General features: G+C 42.0%; 1 protein-coding gene across 1 annotated transcript in view; it reads right to left on the reverse strand.

The window, feature by feature from the left end:
* Positions 1-267: 267 nt before the first annotated feature.
* Positions 268-16096, reverse strand: part of LOC114783601 (RNA polymerase II subunit A C-terminal domain phosphatase-like) — a 32861-nt gene continuing 17032 nt past the window's right edge. The window contains exon 2 of the mRNA XM_028969108.1: positions 268-1133. Within this exon, the coding sequence (XP_028824941.1) occupies positions 962-1133 (172 nt within the window). The 3' untranslated portion in view covers positions 268-961. The remainder of the gene's footprint in view (positions 1134-16096) is intronic.

Consider the following 16096-nt stretch of genomic DNA (forward strand, 5'->3'; position numbering starts at 1 on the left):
AGCAGTAGGACATGGAACTGGAAAACACAAGATGTCTGGTAGGTCTGGTAGGTCAGTGATGGTAACAATCAGAAAAGCCAAATAAAATGGGAGAGGACGTCTTCAGAAAGCGTTGAGCTGCTCAGGCTCTTTGGCATTTATGACCAATTACTTTGTATTTTCTATAAAAAGCAAAGTTGAAAAGATTTCATCTTCTGACAATAAAACAGAAACCCTCTAACTGTGAGTATGCACTGCACAGACAAAAAAAAAAAAAAAAAAAGTCCTAAAAACAGACAAAGACAGAGACATGGTGTTCTGCAGGTACTAATCTCAGGCCTGTAGGTGGCTTGGAGGTGGAGGCAGATGGGCGTGCAGGAGGTCTTCTTCAGCTTTTCTAATGAGCCCAACATGTTTGAGGAGTGTAGCTCAGCATCTCACTAGTCTGAGCTCATACCTCGTCGTCGTGTCGTGTATAGAGAAGACATAAAGGGGACAATGTGGGTCTGGACGCCTGGTTCTGGTTCTCCCCTATGTTCGTTTTGCACTTCATTTATAACCAACCAAAATTTATTCTGTTTGGTAAAAAGTATTTGAAATCCCATCATGCCACACACGCACACGTACAGAAAGAAATTCTGTTACAGCACCGTACACTCTTTTACCACAGTAGGACGTTCAGGACAGTGCAGTCTTGTGTCTGAAGGTAATTCTCTACCAAAAAGATTAAATATTATGTTGCCTTTGCTTTGATGTGAAATTAGCTGTTAAAATTAGCCTTTAAAATACCAGTTCCAATTTTCAGATTAAAAAAAAAAAAGATAAATACAAATTTATCAAATTCAAATTAAGCCAAACATAGCAGCAAATATCACACATATCCTTTTTGTATGATATAAAGACTGTTTTGTCAGAGAATTATCTTTTTGATTTTTGGGGTCGGGTGGGCTGAGGGAACAGAGGTCAGGTGAACTGGTCCATCTCACATGAAGTCATTAAGCTCCGCCTCCAGAGCAGCGGCCATCTCATCAGCTTCCGAGCTGCTGCCCTCCTCGTTCGAGTCCTTGCTTGACTGGCTGTCTGAGAGCCCGAGAGTCTCCTGCTCATCACCATAGTCTTCCTCCCTCCCATCTTCTCGTTTCCTTTTGTTACCCCTGTGGAGAAAGGGCGCAGGTTTAACACATCTAATTCAATTATTCAACAATTACTATTCCAACAATTACGTACTTCGCTTACACAAGATTAATGAATAATGTATTCATTTGAGGAGCATACATTTGTTTTCCACTTTTTAATGCAAGACCAGTAAAATATAAGAATGGAACTCATTAACTGTATAATAATAAAAAAAAAAAAAAACGGCAAAACTTTAGTCCAGATGTTTACAGTGATGTGATTACTCTTCAGCCTTTGGGACTACAAATTGGTTCTCAAGACAGTTCACAAGTCGCACAGCAGGTGCCAAACCCAAATCTGGTGAAATAGACTTGGATCTTGTTGGAATAAAGATGTTGAGTTGAGATAAAAACAGCAGGCAACTTTCAGGCCTACAGATCAATGAGGTGTGTGTGTGTGTATGTGTGTGTGTGTGGAGCACAAACCCATTGATATTAATGAGGAGAAAGCAAGAAAGTGTGTTTTAGTCCAGCTCATTATCTCCTATCATTCTCACTACCATGCTGCCTAAAAAGAGTCTCCTAAAATGTTAACAGCTTCTGCTTCTCCAATTTGTCTCTCCTTCTCACACTAAGTTGTTTTCATGGTTTATTGGGACATGAGCGCTCAGATCTAATCACAGGAAGCCACATGAAGACAAACAGAGAGAAGACAGAGAAGACATCAGAGAATGCTTTACACTACAAATCTGCTTTACACTACAATGCTTCGGCGCTGCGGGAGGCGGAAGAGGGGGAGGAGCATGGTGCGGGATGGAAGCAACCTCGAAAATCAGCACTGAACCCCCACAATCCAAACCACCTGGCCTCCGGGAGCAAATGGAGGTGAGAACATCACAAAATAGCTCAAACATGACCGCATGTGGCAGACTAGTGCATGACTGTGCATGACTGTGCATGACTGTGCATGACTGTGCATGACTGTGCATGACTGTGCATGACTGTGCATGACTGTGCATGACGGTATCCCGGGCAAAATGAAGGATTTGGAGGATGAATGTAAGTGTAACTAAATGTCCAAAACGAAACACTTGTGTCTGAAATTCTGGCCGGACGTGTTTTGGGGCGGCGCCATGCTAACTCTACACAACTTCCATATGATCTTACTAATCATGAAACACGGCATAAATCTAACAACAGTTTAAGACCCCCAAGAGGTGTCAGCTTTTTGAAATGCGACTCGAATGAAATGCGACTCCTGGCTTAAGAGTCTCCTCTCTTCAGCGCATTTACACCATTTTCAAGGGAACAGCGCAGCTTAAACACCTCCGTCTATTTTTTTTTTGCACAATCATGGAAAGCTTGAACCAACCAATATCAAACGAAAAACAAACCCCAAAAAACAGCTTTTTCTTCCCTCCACCATGTGAGCTGTTTTACAGCATCTCTTAGAATCACCTTAAATGTGGATATTGCCTAGCATAGTGTGAATTTAAAGAAACCATGACTAGGAACGAGATGCTACTCTTGGTTTGTTCCGGTCCCTTTGTGCCGTTACATAACCTGCAGGCGCAGAGGGATTCTGTCGCGACCGAGGGGAGAAGAAAACCACGAACATGAATGAATGCGAGTTATGAGACCGAGCGAGATACACTGTGAGGAGCTGGAGGTCTTGACACGACACACGCGCTGTGAATAAACGCGACTGACAGTTCTGAAGGTGGCTTGTGCCTCACCAAACGCATCAGACACAAGCAAGAGGAAGAAAAGAGGCAGACAGACGAAAATGAAACCACCAGAGGAAAAATGGCTGAGACAGGAAGAGAGAGAAGGGATGTGATCGTATTTTAGCAAAAAAGACACAAAGGACTCTTACCATTGGATAAAGAACAAGTTGAATATGATGTACATACGAGTGCTACTTATTTTATTGCCTTTTTTGTTTTAACTTGAATAATTGTGTATTGTTTATGGTGTACTGCACCTAAAATTTGATTGTAACAATGAGACGTTGTACAGTGACAATAAAAGAAAACCAAGTAAGGGAGAATTTTTAACTTGAGGGAGTGAGAGAAGGGATGCGTGTCTAAATAGAACAATGTCCATCGTTTGAGTGGATCACCATTTTAGTCACTGCGCGTTTAGTCGTACATAAAGCGAATTGATTGTTCACCAAGGCAATCGTTTAATAGACAGAGCACGGGCGTAATGAACTAACGAATGATCGATAAGAAGCTTGCTGTTTTCGATCAGGGTCAACGTTGGCGAACACCGACTTCTCCATGTTACAGTGCCAGAAAGCAGCAAGGTCTGCAGAGAACATAAAATCACCCGCTGCATAACTTTCTCCAACTCCAAGCCAATGAAATTGAAGTGTTTCTGCACGGCCCTTACTCACGAAAGCATCTGGTATCTGTGCGAATATTGACGACCTTACTGTAATTCCCTCCTCGCTGGACTCAAAAATCATACAGAAACGTCCAGAAGACACAGTCCTGCTTCTTAATTTCAAAGCCATACACATCCTAGTTTCAAATATACTTGTCTCGGTCTCAGGTCCTAGTAAACAGTAATCTCCTCCCTGGATGGGTTAGCAACCATGAGATGTGCAATTTAAAATAAAACATTTTATATTATTACACTAAGCACAAAATGTGTTGTATTTGTTAAAGGTTAAAAGTGACTATTAAGTCAGTAAGACACATACTATTTTGACACTATTGGTGCCAAACCTAAATGAACCTGCTAGCAGTCGACAGGGGTCACTTTAAACAAAGTTTCTGCAAAGTGACTAATTAAAAATAATGTAGTCGGTTTAAAGTGAGAGATTTTAAAAGAGAGGAGTAATTGCGTTGCAGGGACCGGTTTGCATGAAGGGTCTTTCGCGGAAACAGACCAGAAATGAAGGGGCATGAACACAAAGGCTCAGTCCTCTTCATTTCAGCGATTAGTGTGTGTGTGTGTGTGTGTGTGTGTGTGTGTGTGTGCAAGTATTACTACTATTACTACTAAATAAAGAGAGCATTATGTGATTAATCGTCGTGCAATTGATTGCGATTCAATTATTTAATCGTTACCCAGTACTATTAATAACTCAAATTAGCCATCTTATATTGAACCTTTTTAATAGATCGAAATGTAAACCATGAGTCAGGCACAGCGATGCCCCCACACGCTGTTTGTGCCGAAAACAGTTAAAAAGCAAGATGTCACACTACAGACACCAAAGGGTTTAAACTTACACAACTCGACCCTACAGAGCTGAATTGCAACAGATACACCGTGGAACTAAAGGACAGCAGAAGATCCTGCCGATGGGTCGTACTGAACTACACGTGGGAACGGCTGCATGCGGAAACAGTGACTTTGAAAATGCCTCCTCTTAGCTGGCTGATTGTGTGTTTTTTTTGTTAGATGCTCCGCCTTCTCATTAGGAGCCAGGGAGCTCAGGGGGACGAGTATGGTTCAGTGGATTAGACGCTCCGCCAAAGTGCGCTAATTCATTTACCAAACAACAATAGGGAAATAGATGTAACTCTGGGCGTAATGAACCGTTGCCAGCAAAAAAGCATCTGGGTAATGTGGGAAAGTTTTTAAGAATAGTTAATACCCTACTCCATCACCACAGTGTAATATGGGTGCCTTCGGTGATCAGTGGTAGTGCCTTAAAATGAATCCTGGCTCTGCAGACGTCATCCCGAATGAAAGGAGTAAATCTTGCCCACTTATTAATCATCCAACACATCAAGGCAAACAAAGCAGCCACACACCCCCCCGGTCCACTCATTTAGTAGGGTTGGGCGATTTTACGATCTCGGTCGATGGGATCGCAATGAAAATCCAGCTCAATCTCGGTGATCAGATGTGGCCTTTTTTTCCAGAATCCAATTACAAATTAGATTGCGATTTCCATCTTTTGTGTGTGTTTATATTAATTTTAAAGGGAGACATGCGCTGGAATACGGAAGTGACACATGCAGGTTGACTGTGTGAAGCCAGCTGGAAACGGAGCTGAGGAGGGCAGTGAAGGTCCTGGTTTTATATGGTAATAAACTGTTAATATGTTTGGTTTGGCAATATCAGGGAAAAAAAAAATCTTTCATATTGCCCACACCTACTAAATTAATAATTGTTTGTCTCGGTACAATTTACAACATGTGCAAACTGGCTCTCTTCATCGTGACCCAATTACCTTGGGTGATTATACACTCAGTGTAGGAGCAGTGATTTGAATGCTAATCTTGTCTAATGTTACTGTGCTCTGATCCTAAGCAGTTCGGGAAAATCCACTTTAATATCATTAATATAATTTAAAATACTTTGTGAAGGCAAAATCAATGCACAAATATACTAAAGGGTTTAATGCAGTGCTGAGCGGAGAAGAGAAAATGCACATGAATTCATTATCCCTTTTTTTTTATGTTATGATGAAAACGGTGTCTGGTTTCTGCATCTAGGCTGTGCTTTGCTTGTCAGGCTTGCTTACTTAAACATTAGTTATAGCGCAGCCACCACTGTGATGTGTCTCAGAGGACACGCTGCTGTTCTAGACTATAAAGATAGAGAACTACATGTTTAAAGAAAAAGAAAAAAGCTCCAAGAGGTATAAATGTTCCACACGAACAGAGAAAACTTGTTCAGATCACAGTGGCCAATTGAATCTTACCAGTCACGACTGCAAATGAATGGCACAAAACCCTTCCTGGAACTTTATGTTCGGGTTTGATGGAGCTTTTAAGCAATAGCAATGACAATAGAAGTCAAACAAATGCGACCACGTCACATCAAAAGTGTTGTCATATTGAAAGATAACTAACAAAACTATTATTATTATTTAAAAACATGTTGAACTGATAAGAAAGGAGAAAACAAGGATACAGTGTAGTAGTCTTCATGTGCTATTTTGACAAAAACCACCTGCCATCGGGCAACACAGCAACCTGAATTCACTCACACATGTTTTTCATAAAAAAATAATTAAAAACTTTTTTTTCTAAAACATTAATTATAGTGGGGCAAACATTTGATTAGGATTTTTTTTTACATTCTGTCTCACAGTTGAAGTGTGCCTATAATGAAAATTACAGACCTCTCTTATCTTTTTAAGTAGAACAACTTGCACAATCAGTGGCTGCCCCACTGTATAAAATAATGTAATTAATGAAATTAGAAACTGCACGGGAGGTTTTAATCTCAATATTCACAAAATCTCCAAGACAACACAATTTCCATGCAGAAGTGACAATAAGCTTCACTTTGTTGGGTTTATGTCCCCATTCCTCCAGGACGCTGCTTTCAGTTTTCTTAGTTTGTTCCTTTACTCAAAGTTTACTCGATAATATTACATCTGATAGGTCAGATAAAATTTTGTTGTGAAATACCGGCCAGACTTAAAGTCTGAAAAACGTGTGGCACAGTGTGTATTTAAGAAAACAGTAAGAATGGGAGGAGGAGAAGTGATAATTAACAGCACCAGGTCTCGGCTCCATCCCTTCATGCACATCCTCCTCCGGAGTCTCCTCTCTGGCACCGGTTCAGGGTAGAGGGACACAAACCTTTTCATCTCCCTCGCCCTACAGCCTGGTCTAATTGCTCCTCTGTGACCGCCCTTTAATGAGGCTGTGACACTGGCACGGACCTCTTAAAAGAGACTGACTGTGCTACCCCCCCCCCAACACACACACTCACCGCACACACACCCGTACAAAGCTGTCTTAACAGCTTTAATGTGTCTCTGAAACACATTGGAAATATCTCCTGGGTTGTGATTGGTAACCCGAGAATCCTTTGAAACAAATGGCAAGCATATGATAGAAAACTGGGTTTCGATACCTTTTACTGGTTCTTCTAATGTTGGGTTCTAATTTTTATGCTAAACAAGTCCACCAGCAAGCTGTCGCAGAATGAAAATCCACACAACTCTTCTGACAGCCGATCTTAAAGCACCCTCCCTTTACGGGAACCAAAACTCTGCATCATGCAGTGGGGGAAATAATTATTTTATCCCCTTTTTGTATGTTTGCCTATTCACATTCTCCAATTTTTATTAGTAGTATCATTTTCAGATAGAGACAGAATATCAACCAAATTTCCAGAAAAACTCTACACAACGTGATTTGAGTTTGGTGGAGTGAAATAAGTATTTGATTCCCTACAATCCAACCTGAATTCTGACTCGTGTTGGCACCCAGCTCTCAAAGGATGTCCGGAACAACATTTGCACAAGGCTGGAATGGACTACAAGGTAAGAAACTTAAATATAAAGTAAAGTGATTGTCACACGTGATACACAGCACACAGTGAAATTTGTCCTCTGCATTTATCCTATCACCCTTGGTGAGCAGTGGGCAGCCATGACAGGCGCCCGGGGAGCAGTGTGTGGGGATGGTGCTTTGCTCAGTGGCACCTTGGTGGATCGGTATTTGAGCCGCCAACCTTCTGATTACGGGGCCGCTTCCTTAACCACTAGGCCACCACTGCCCCTTTGATGAGAAGATGACAACTTTTTGGATATGGAACAAAAATCACCCTTGATCTGGAGCTCCATGCAAGATCGTGCCTTGTGAGGAGCATCATGAGAAAGGTGAGGGATCTGCAAACAGCTACACCTAAGGAGCTTGTTAATGATCTGAAGACAGCTGGGACTACAGTCACCAAGAGCACAATTGGTAACACACTACGGCATAATGGACTGAAGACTTGCAGTGCCAAACACATGTACAATCCCATCTTAATTTTGCCAGTGAACATCTGGATGTTTCGGAGATGGGATCGGAGAATATGGTTTGGTCAGACGAGACCAAAAACTGACTCATTGGCATCAACTCCAACTGCCGTGTTTGGAGTAAGAGAAATACTGAATAAGACCCAAAGCACACATTCCTACAACATGGGATGGAAAGCATGGAAGTGGAAACACCATGCTTTTGGGCTCAAGGTGCAGGAGAACGTCCTGCACTAGCCAGAACACTAGAGATGGGCAGTGGATGAGCCTTCCAGCATGACTATGACTCAGAGCCTTCAGCCGAGGAAACAAAGAAGCTAATGAAGAAGTACATTACGGTTATGGAGCGACCTGGCAAGATCATAGATTATAGTGGCCGAGCGAAATCTTCAGACTATTCTAGACTATTCATTTCTTTTTAGGCAAGCAAATTTACAAATTCAGCAGGAGATCAAACAATTATTTCCCCCACTGAATGAGAAAGTAACCAGCCAATCCTGAGCTGGCGCCAAGCAGAGCGATCGCAACCACAATCATGGGCAGTCATTTCCATACTTTGCAAAGCTCCCGAGTGTGAAAACCTAATCTAGTCTTCATAAAAAAAGAAGGGGAAAAAAAGTCAGTCAACTGGAGGGTAATTGTGCGTGTATGTTTAATATCTTACCATCACTGAACATTCAATTAATTGCTGTGAAGTGTTGAGAGGATGCCTCAGAGCCGATTCCAGAAAAAAACAATAACCCAACCCATTACAATTTGTCTGAGGGACAAACACAAACTTTCATTAATGCTAATTTTATCCCTTTAGCACCCATCTGTGGATAATGTGGCCACTAGCTCCCAGAAAATTAGCAGCTCAAGGTCAATTATACAAAATAACCCTCCCACAATAATCTCCTACTGAAACGCAGAGGTACAGGTAGTCATGCAGCCAAGAACCATAACCCAAAACTGGAATTTTTAAAGACACGTCCAAACCTGTTTTAAATGGCTGGAGACCGGCAGTGACCATCAACTTAAATGGACCAAGTCTGAAAAAGAGTTGTGGCTCAGAAACAGAGAGGTTGGAAGGGGAGGAGGAGGAAGTCTTGTTAATGCTGAGGAGCAACAGTCAGGGTCTGTCAGTGTTAGATCAGAGCTCCACTACCCCGTTCAAACTGCCAGGGAAGCTGCCCAGGCCAAAGCATGTTGCAGCTCTGGGAACCTGAGAGTTCTGCACATTTTTTTTTTTTTTAAAACAACATTCTGTGCCAAACGTTGCTGCCACTGCCGCAGCTCCTCGTCGAAACTCAACTATTGTAACTCTCTCCTGGCTGGAGTCTCTGCAGTCACCATAAAACCACTCCAGATGATCCAAAATATGGCAGCGTCTCATCTTCAATCAGCCAAAATACACCCATTTTACACCTCTTCTTACCTCTCTCCACTGGCTCCCGGTAGCTGCTCGCATTGAGTTCAAATCCTTGCTGCCTACAGGGCTGTAAATGGAACTGCACCCTCCTACATCAATACAATACAAGCCAGCTACACACCTGGACGCCCTCTCAGATCTTGCAAATGAAATGAGACTGAAAATTCCCTCTTCACAGGGTGGTAGGGTGGTAGTAGCCTAGTGGGTAAGACACTCGCCTGTGAACCAGGAGACCCAGGTTCAAATCCCACTTACTACCATTGTGTCCCTGAGCAAGACACATAACCTTAAGTTGCTCCAGGGAGACTGTCCCTATAACTGATTGGAAATACCTTATCCAGAGCGACGTACAATCAACTCTGTTCTCCTTTGTTGTCCCTGGCTGGTGGAGCAACCTGCTGTCCTCCATACGACTAACCGAGACTACCACCACCTTTAAGAAGCAGGTGAAAACCCTCTTATTCAAAAAGTATTTCAGACAAATCTAACTCTTACACACGCACAAGTGTTACACACGCACTGCACAAAATAATACATTTTGTGAATTGCTGGTGTCTTCCTCCTGTAAGTCGCTTTGGATAAAAGCGTCTGCTAAATAAAGTAAAGTAAAGTAACTTCATTCCCTGTTACTTTACTTTCCCTGGGTTAAAAGGGCTACAAAAACTTGTCAAAGGTTTATTTTTCAGAATCAATCATGCAAGCCTAAACTGTATTTCATGAATAAATTTGTATCCTTTTGTGAATAAAAAAAAACAACAAAAAACAACCAATCAATTAATCAAATTAAAATCCCAAGAGCAAGGGTTCAGACCCAAGTCAGATCCAATCAAACTGATAAGAGAAATTTTAAATAGTGTTAGGCAGTGGGTCCAGTCATTAATAAACCATGAAGCATGCAACACATTGACAGGAAGGAGATTCCATTTTAAACAAAAATCATTAAAATTGATCTTCTGACTGACTGGAACAATGACACTCAACATTAAAATGGTTATGTGGGTTTGTCTATAAATAACTAGCGACTAGTCCTTTCTGGGTTATTTCTATTTATTTGTATAAATCCTGATGATTTGCTTTATGTGAGGCTATCAGACACTTCCAATGCACAACTTCAAAACCACGCTGTGAAAATTGGGCCCCGTGGGGGCCTCTGATAATAGTTAACATTTTGAACAAACTCTTGTTGATGGACCGATGACACCATGACTACATTTATTTTTGAAGCATGCCGTAAAAAAAGTCCCAAATGAACATGTTCTCCTTATTACCTAGTAGCAGACCGTACAGGTACAGGTCCCATGTTATCAGGATGGGCTGTGAACAGACAGTAAGCGTGATGGGTCAAATGGGCGTGAAATGCTTTCTGTGTGGTTAAACCTGCCGATGACCTTTGCTACTCCCGAGACTGTGTGACATTTTGTCTTCCTGTGGTCATAAAGAGCAGCACCCAGCAGTGCGCCAAACCCAGAATCCAATTCCAAACACAAAAGAAGAACCTATTGCCATGGACATTACAACTGGAACTGCGCAAGTAGCATATTGTGCAATCAGTCAAAAATGGCATTAAAAAAAACAGAACATAAAACACACACATGCTCCGCTTTAAATTATAAATACGAATGGACTTTTATTATTGCGGCGGTTGCAGAAATCTGACGATGCGAAAAGCCGGGGTGAAGGCCTTCTAACAATTCAACTGTGAGAAGGGAAACCCCCACGGCGTACGAATCAGAGCCCCGCGGAGCAGACAGGAGGAAACGAAACAACATAAGAATTTTTTTTTAACGCGGCCAGTCGATGCTCATTTATCTGCATGTGAGCTGGTGCAAGTTTGGTTGGGTACTGAGGGCAGGAGTTCACGCTGCACGAACGCTGTCGGAAAGCTTCCCTGTCTGGAGATTAAGGAGCATCAAATTCTTCCACGTACAAAACAGGGAAATAAAAAATGAAAAACAACAGTATCTACAAACAGGTTCCATGCTTACTTGCAAGTGTGTCTCTTCACTGTTGATTTTGCTCAAGAAATATGAACAAATAAAGATTAAATTACTGAAAATAACTCCATGTGACATGCAATTAAAATGAATTTATTATTATTTAGGCAATGTCACAATGTCACTAGACATATTACTTAATTAGTCAGATGACTAAAAAGACTATTTTTAAGTGCAAAAAAACAAAGCCCCTCCCACTGCCACGTGGTGTGAAATTTTATATAATAATCCTCATCATAACCATTCATAATTATCATCTGGGTTAATCACCCATAAATTTACTAAGTTTATTATTTATTATTTCAACATGTATCCCAAAATTCACACCAAAGCATGTACGCATCACTAAAACGTTAACATTTGCACAAAGCGTCCGCCGAGAGCGCTGCCAAACGACGCACCGCCATCAGAGAAACAAACAGCAGAGACGTGTCCACTTCTGAATTCCTCTGATCCTCTGAACAGACAGCTGTGGGCTAGAGACCGTCCTCTTGGCATGGACACGGCGTGATGACCTAAAAAAAAAACAGCGGCACGATAAGCCTGTCCCGTGGTTACAGTAGCAGCTTCATTTGAATAAGGTCCTCTGCGCTGCGAAATATTGGGATTATGGTAATTGCCCCGGATGCGTGAGCAGTGTTTGTACTTTGGCTCCGGCCCGGAATGCGGCGTGCCTGGGAAAAACACACAGTGGGCCCGGGATGCGCGTCGTGGTGCGGATATTGCGGCATTAATTGGGTCGGCCCCTCAGATCCCCGCCCGGCAGGCTCGCTTGCATAACGCGCCGATTCATGAGCGTGCTGATGCGGGAGCTCGTCTTAAGAATTACAATTAGGAAAAAACACAAATGTTTTGGTTGCTTCTGCGTTTAAAAAGCGGAACAAGTGGTTAATTAAACGCTGCATTTCACAGACGTGCCAGGCGTGCAGGAGAACACAGACACTGGATATTATAAACCGCATGTTACGCCGAGGACGGGCCGCGCACACAATGTGCTTCATTATTATTATTATTTTTTTTTGGTTCAGGCCCGGATTCCTGAACCATAGATTTGTCGCTCGAACCGATCTAGCGGGGAAACTGTCATTAAGAGCCGAGTCTTTGGAGACTTGTTCCAATTTGCCTGCTTTTTAGAGCTCTATTAACGTTTAGCTTGATTTGCGTTGCTGCGATCTATTAATGAACTTGGCTAATTGAAGTTTAAAATACACAAAGGCTGGCGCAGGGGTCTGCTGGGGACTGGAGGTACATCAGGACACCTCGACGGCATTCATCCAACCGTCCGGAGCTCTCGGCCCATTTTAGATAATGGAGTAATCACAAGGGAGAGCACTCTGATGTCTCCATTACTGCTTTTTTGTGGGCGAGATCCTGAGTACAACTCGAACAGGGACGGTAAACAGCGTAGCACGATTTACCTACACAGCGGGAATCTAGTTTACAATCCCAGAAATGAAGCCATAGTGATTGTATACGGTAGGATTGTGTTGCGATATTTGTGGGTTTCTGCGGCCTTCACAAGTTGAACTTCATGTGACCTTCCAACAAGCTCACACACACACACACACACACACACACACACACACACACACACACACACACACACACACACACACACCTGCGGGCAATTCTGTAGTGGCCCAATGAGACTTTAGAAGCGTGGAAAGAAACTAAAATAAGCCGTCAAGGCCTCATAAGTGGAGGGTAAATTAGGAGGATGCGCCTGAGAAGATGCCCCTGAGAAGATGCCCCTGAGAAGATGCCCCTGAGAAGATGCCCCTGAGAAGATGCCCCTGAGAAGATGCCCCTGAGAAGATGCCTGACTGCCACAGCCGGGTGAACAATACCTGCTTCAAGCAACAATACGGGTTGCTAGAAGCAAATCATAAACATGGCCAACTCACCCGGACATTCGTAGCCAGGATACGATTTATGACGGCAGCTGGGTGGTTATACTTTCACTGAGCACACACACAAACACTTAAATTAGGGCCCTACGGTTTCCACGTGGACGGAATTGCGGAATCCAACTACTAAGACGGAATTGGCTAAAGAAACATTTCTGGCCGCCGCAGCCCACCACACGGGTTTCCGACTTTGTAAACTTTGTGATGGCGAAGAGGCTGTCAGTGCCGAATCTGGACCACTTGCCAGATCGGTTCCATGCATGCGTGCACATACTCAATGTTTAGGCTTGGCCTAAAAAAAACTTAGGTGAAGACAACTTTTTTCCAGGTCTCCACAATGTTGATCTTTTTATATTTTGTTATGTTGAGGTCCAACGTGAAGCACTTTTATTTTACAAAATAAAGAATGGCTGTATTGTGAAATAGTTATTTGCATGAAATGCACATATTATTTACATGTAAATAGTTTACAAAAGCAAACAGTAAATGCCCAAGCACTATTTTGAACAGTGATTAAATGTGGTTTGTCATTTTGAAGGTAATTTTTTCCCCCAACCACTCCATATTCACATAGTTTTTAGGTGACTAAATATGTTTATAACAGAAAACATGGAATTACCCCCTTCTTCTGGGAGCAATGCACCGATGCTGTAGAGCTGCAACAAACGACTACTTTGACAGATGAATAGACATCCTATATAATAGATTTGTCATTGGCAAATCAGATTATAAATTGGACTACTATAAAACGGCTCCTATTTAGCATAAGTTTGTTTCTTTTATGTGGCAAATAATAAAGTCAAGAAAGATACTTCACTCAAAATCATGTTTCAATGGGTCTGACTTCTGTACTTGTGTGAAGGAGCTCAGATGACTATGGATATATGGGTACATAAATGATGAGCACTATATGCATATAAGCATGTTGTATTTTTGAGCACTATTATTTGTATACTGCAGTTATTGAAAATGTATTTTGAATTGATGATTACTGAAATGCCTGTGTCAAGCTTTTCAATTTCTCATCACTTCCCGTACATCCATTTTGAGGGAAAGCACACTCGCTCCCAAGCACTCACATGTAGCCTTGAAGGAGAATGTAAATATCATATCTTTCATATTGCGTTTGAACGACAACTTCGGAGTGATGGTCAATGCTTTGCTAAATTTGTCGTCCTGCTCGCTTTGACAGCGACAACTTTGAAGCATTTCTTGCAAATGAACTTGAGGTTCCCCGTTCATCTGGTTGATATCTGAAATATTTCCAGACAGGGCTCTCGCTCTTTATATTTTCTAGCAAGCCTGGTGCGGCTGAATTATGTTCAAAGTGTGTCTCATGTAAACATTTGGTCCTCCAGGTAGCCAGGGAAAGAAGCTGTCGCTGCAATGCCTGCAAATTCCATGAACTGTGTATTATATGTGTATTATTTCTGAATAGAATGCATTATATGACCTTAAATAATTTGGGCCTCTATAGGACATGAAATAATCAGACATTTTCAACAATTGTTATGTGCCCATTTACACATGATGTAAAAAATCCCACTGCCCTAAACAGAACCCAATCACATGGGGATGCTTTAAAAAAAACCTCAAGTGAACCCCTGTAAGTTTAAAAAAAAAAATATATATATATATACAGAACTTCGAACAATTGCACATTGGTGTGGTAAGCGGCCATTAATCAAACCCTGTTAAAGGTCGACTGTATTGTATCTGAAGTCTCTTTCCGAAACTCAGTCTTGGTGCGGAATTACCACTTTTAACCAGTCCCACAATGAGATTTCCCAGGACGCACAGTTTCAGTGTGTCCCTCGCGGGACGAGGAGAAGAGCGGCCTATAGACGTGAGCGGAAATGATGTCATCAACACTTCCTGTTTGGCACAAACAGGACGTCGTGTTGCTGTTTATCCAGAACAAAATTCAATTACCCCACTGGTTCTACAGAGTTTATACATTTTTACATCCAGTCACCGAACAACTGCAAAGCTTCACACATTTGGGAGCCATGATGGTCTGAGGAGACCATGTTTTAGGGGAGGGGTGGGAAATTCTCTCGGCGGAAAAAGCATGAGAAATGGGAGGTAACCTTTCCCCTTATGTCGTCATTTCAGATCCGATCGTCTGAGCTGCCGCCCTCTGAACAGTGAAGCAGAATGTCCAAAGACCTACTGCCTTTTATAGCCACCACAGGACCTTAGACAGGCTAGGGGAACCCGGATTAATGTTAAATCATCTCATGAAGTGAAATTTAATAATAGGGGACATTTAAGAATCATTAGAATCATTCATGCTGCTGACTGTGTCCCTAGCAACTTCATTACTCATTCTCAGTGGACAAAGAAAAGCCCCGAATCCACTCAGACATATCACACCACATCACACCCACATCATATAAATAAAAGGGCTGTGATTACATCTGCTGCCTTGTGCTAACACAATCGAGTAGGTGTCTGGTTGCCAGTAGGATTGAGCCAAATAGGACTGTCTGGATATGCCAAACCACTAAAAAAAATTCCAGCACTCATATAAGAATAAGAAAGTAGGATGATACAGACAGCACATTTTTAACTTCAGCCCTTTAATTTAAGGATCTAAGGATCATTTATAATGAACAATTTCATTATGAAAGATAACATTTACATTTACATTTACAGCATTTGGCAGACGCCCTTATCCAGAGCGACTTACAACGTAAGGATTAGGATAAGGATTGCCTTGGTTAAAAGCTATATCAAAAAGCACGGTCCAAGCACATCACCTAATTACTGAACACATATAAGACTTATTTTCTAGAATAGAAAAAAAAAAAAAATCTAGGCTCACAACATTACACCACAACATCTAGACAAGCGGTGGTCACTACTGATGCGCCTGCTCTCAGCTGGGTTGCCAGATCCAGGCAACAGGACAATATTTACTACTTTCTACTGTACTGGTGCCGGTCCATGATCTGAGAACCATG

This window comes from Denticeps clupeoides, unplaced genomic scaffold (genome assembly GCF_900700375.1).
Source record: "Denticeps clupeoides unplaced genomic scaffold, fDenClu1.1, whole genome shotgun sequence".
NCBI lineage: Eukaryota > Metazoa > Chordata > Actinopteri > Clupeiformes > Denticipitidae > Denticeps > Denticeps clupeoides.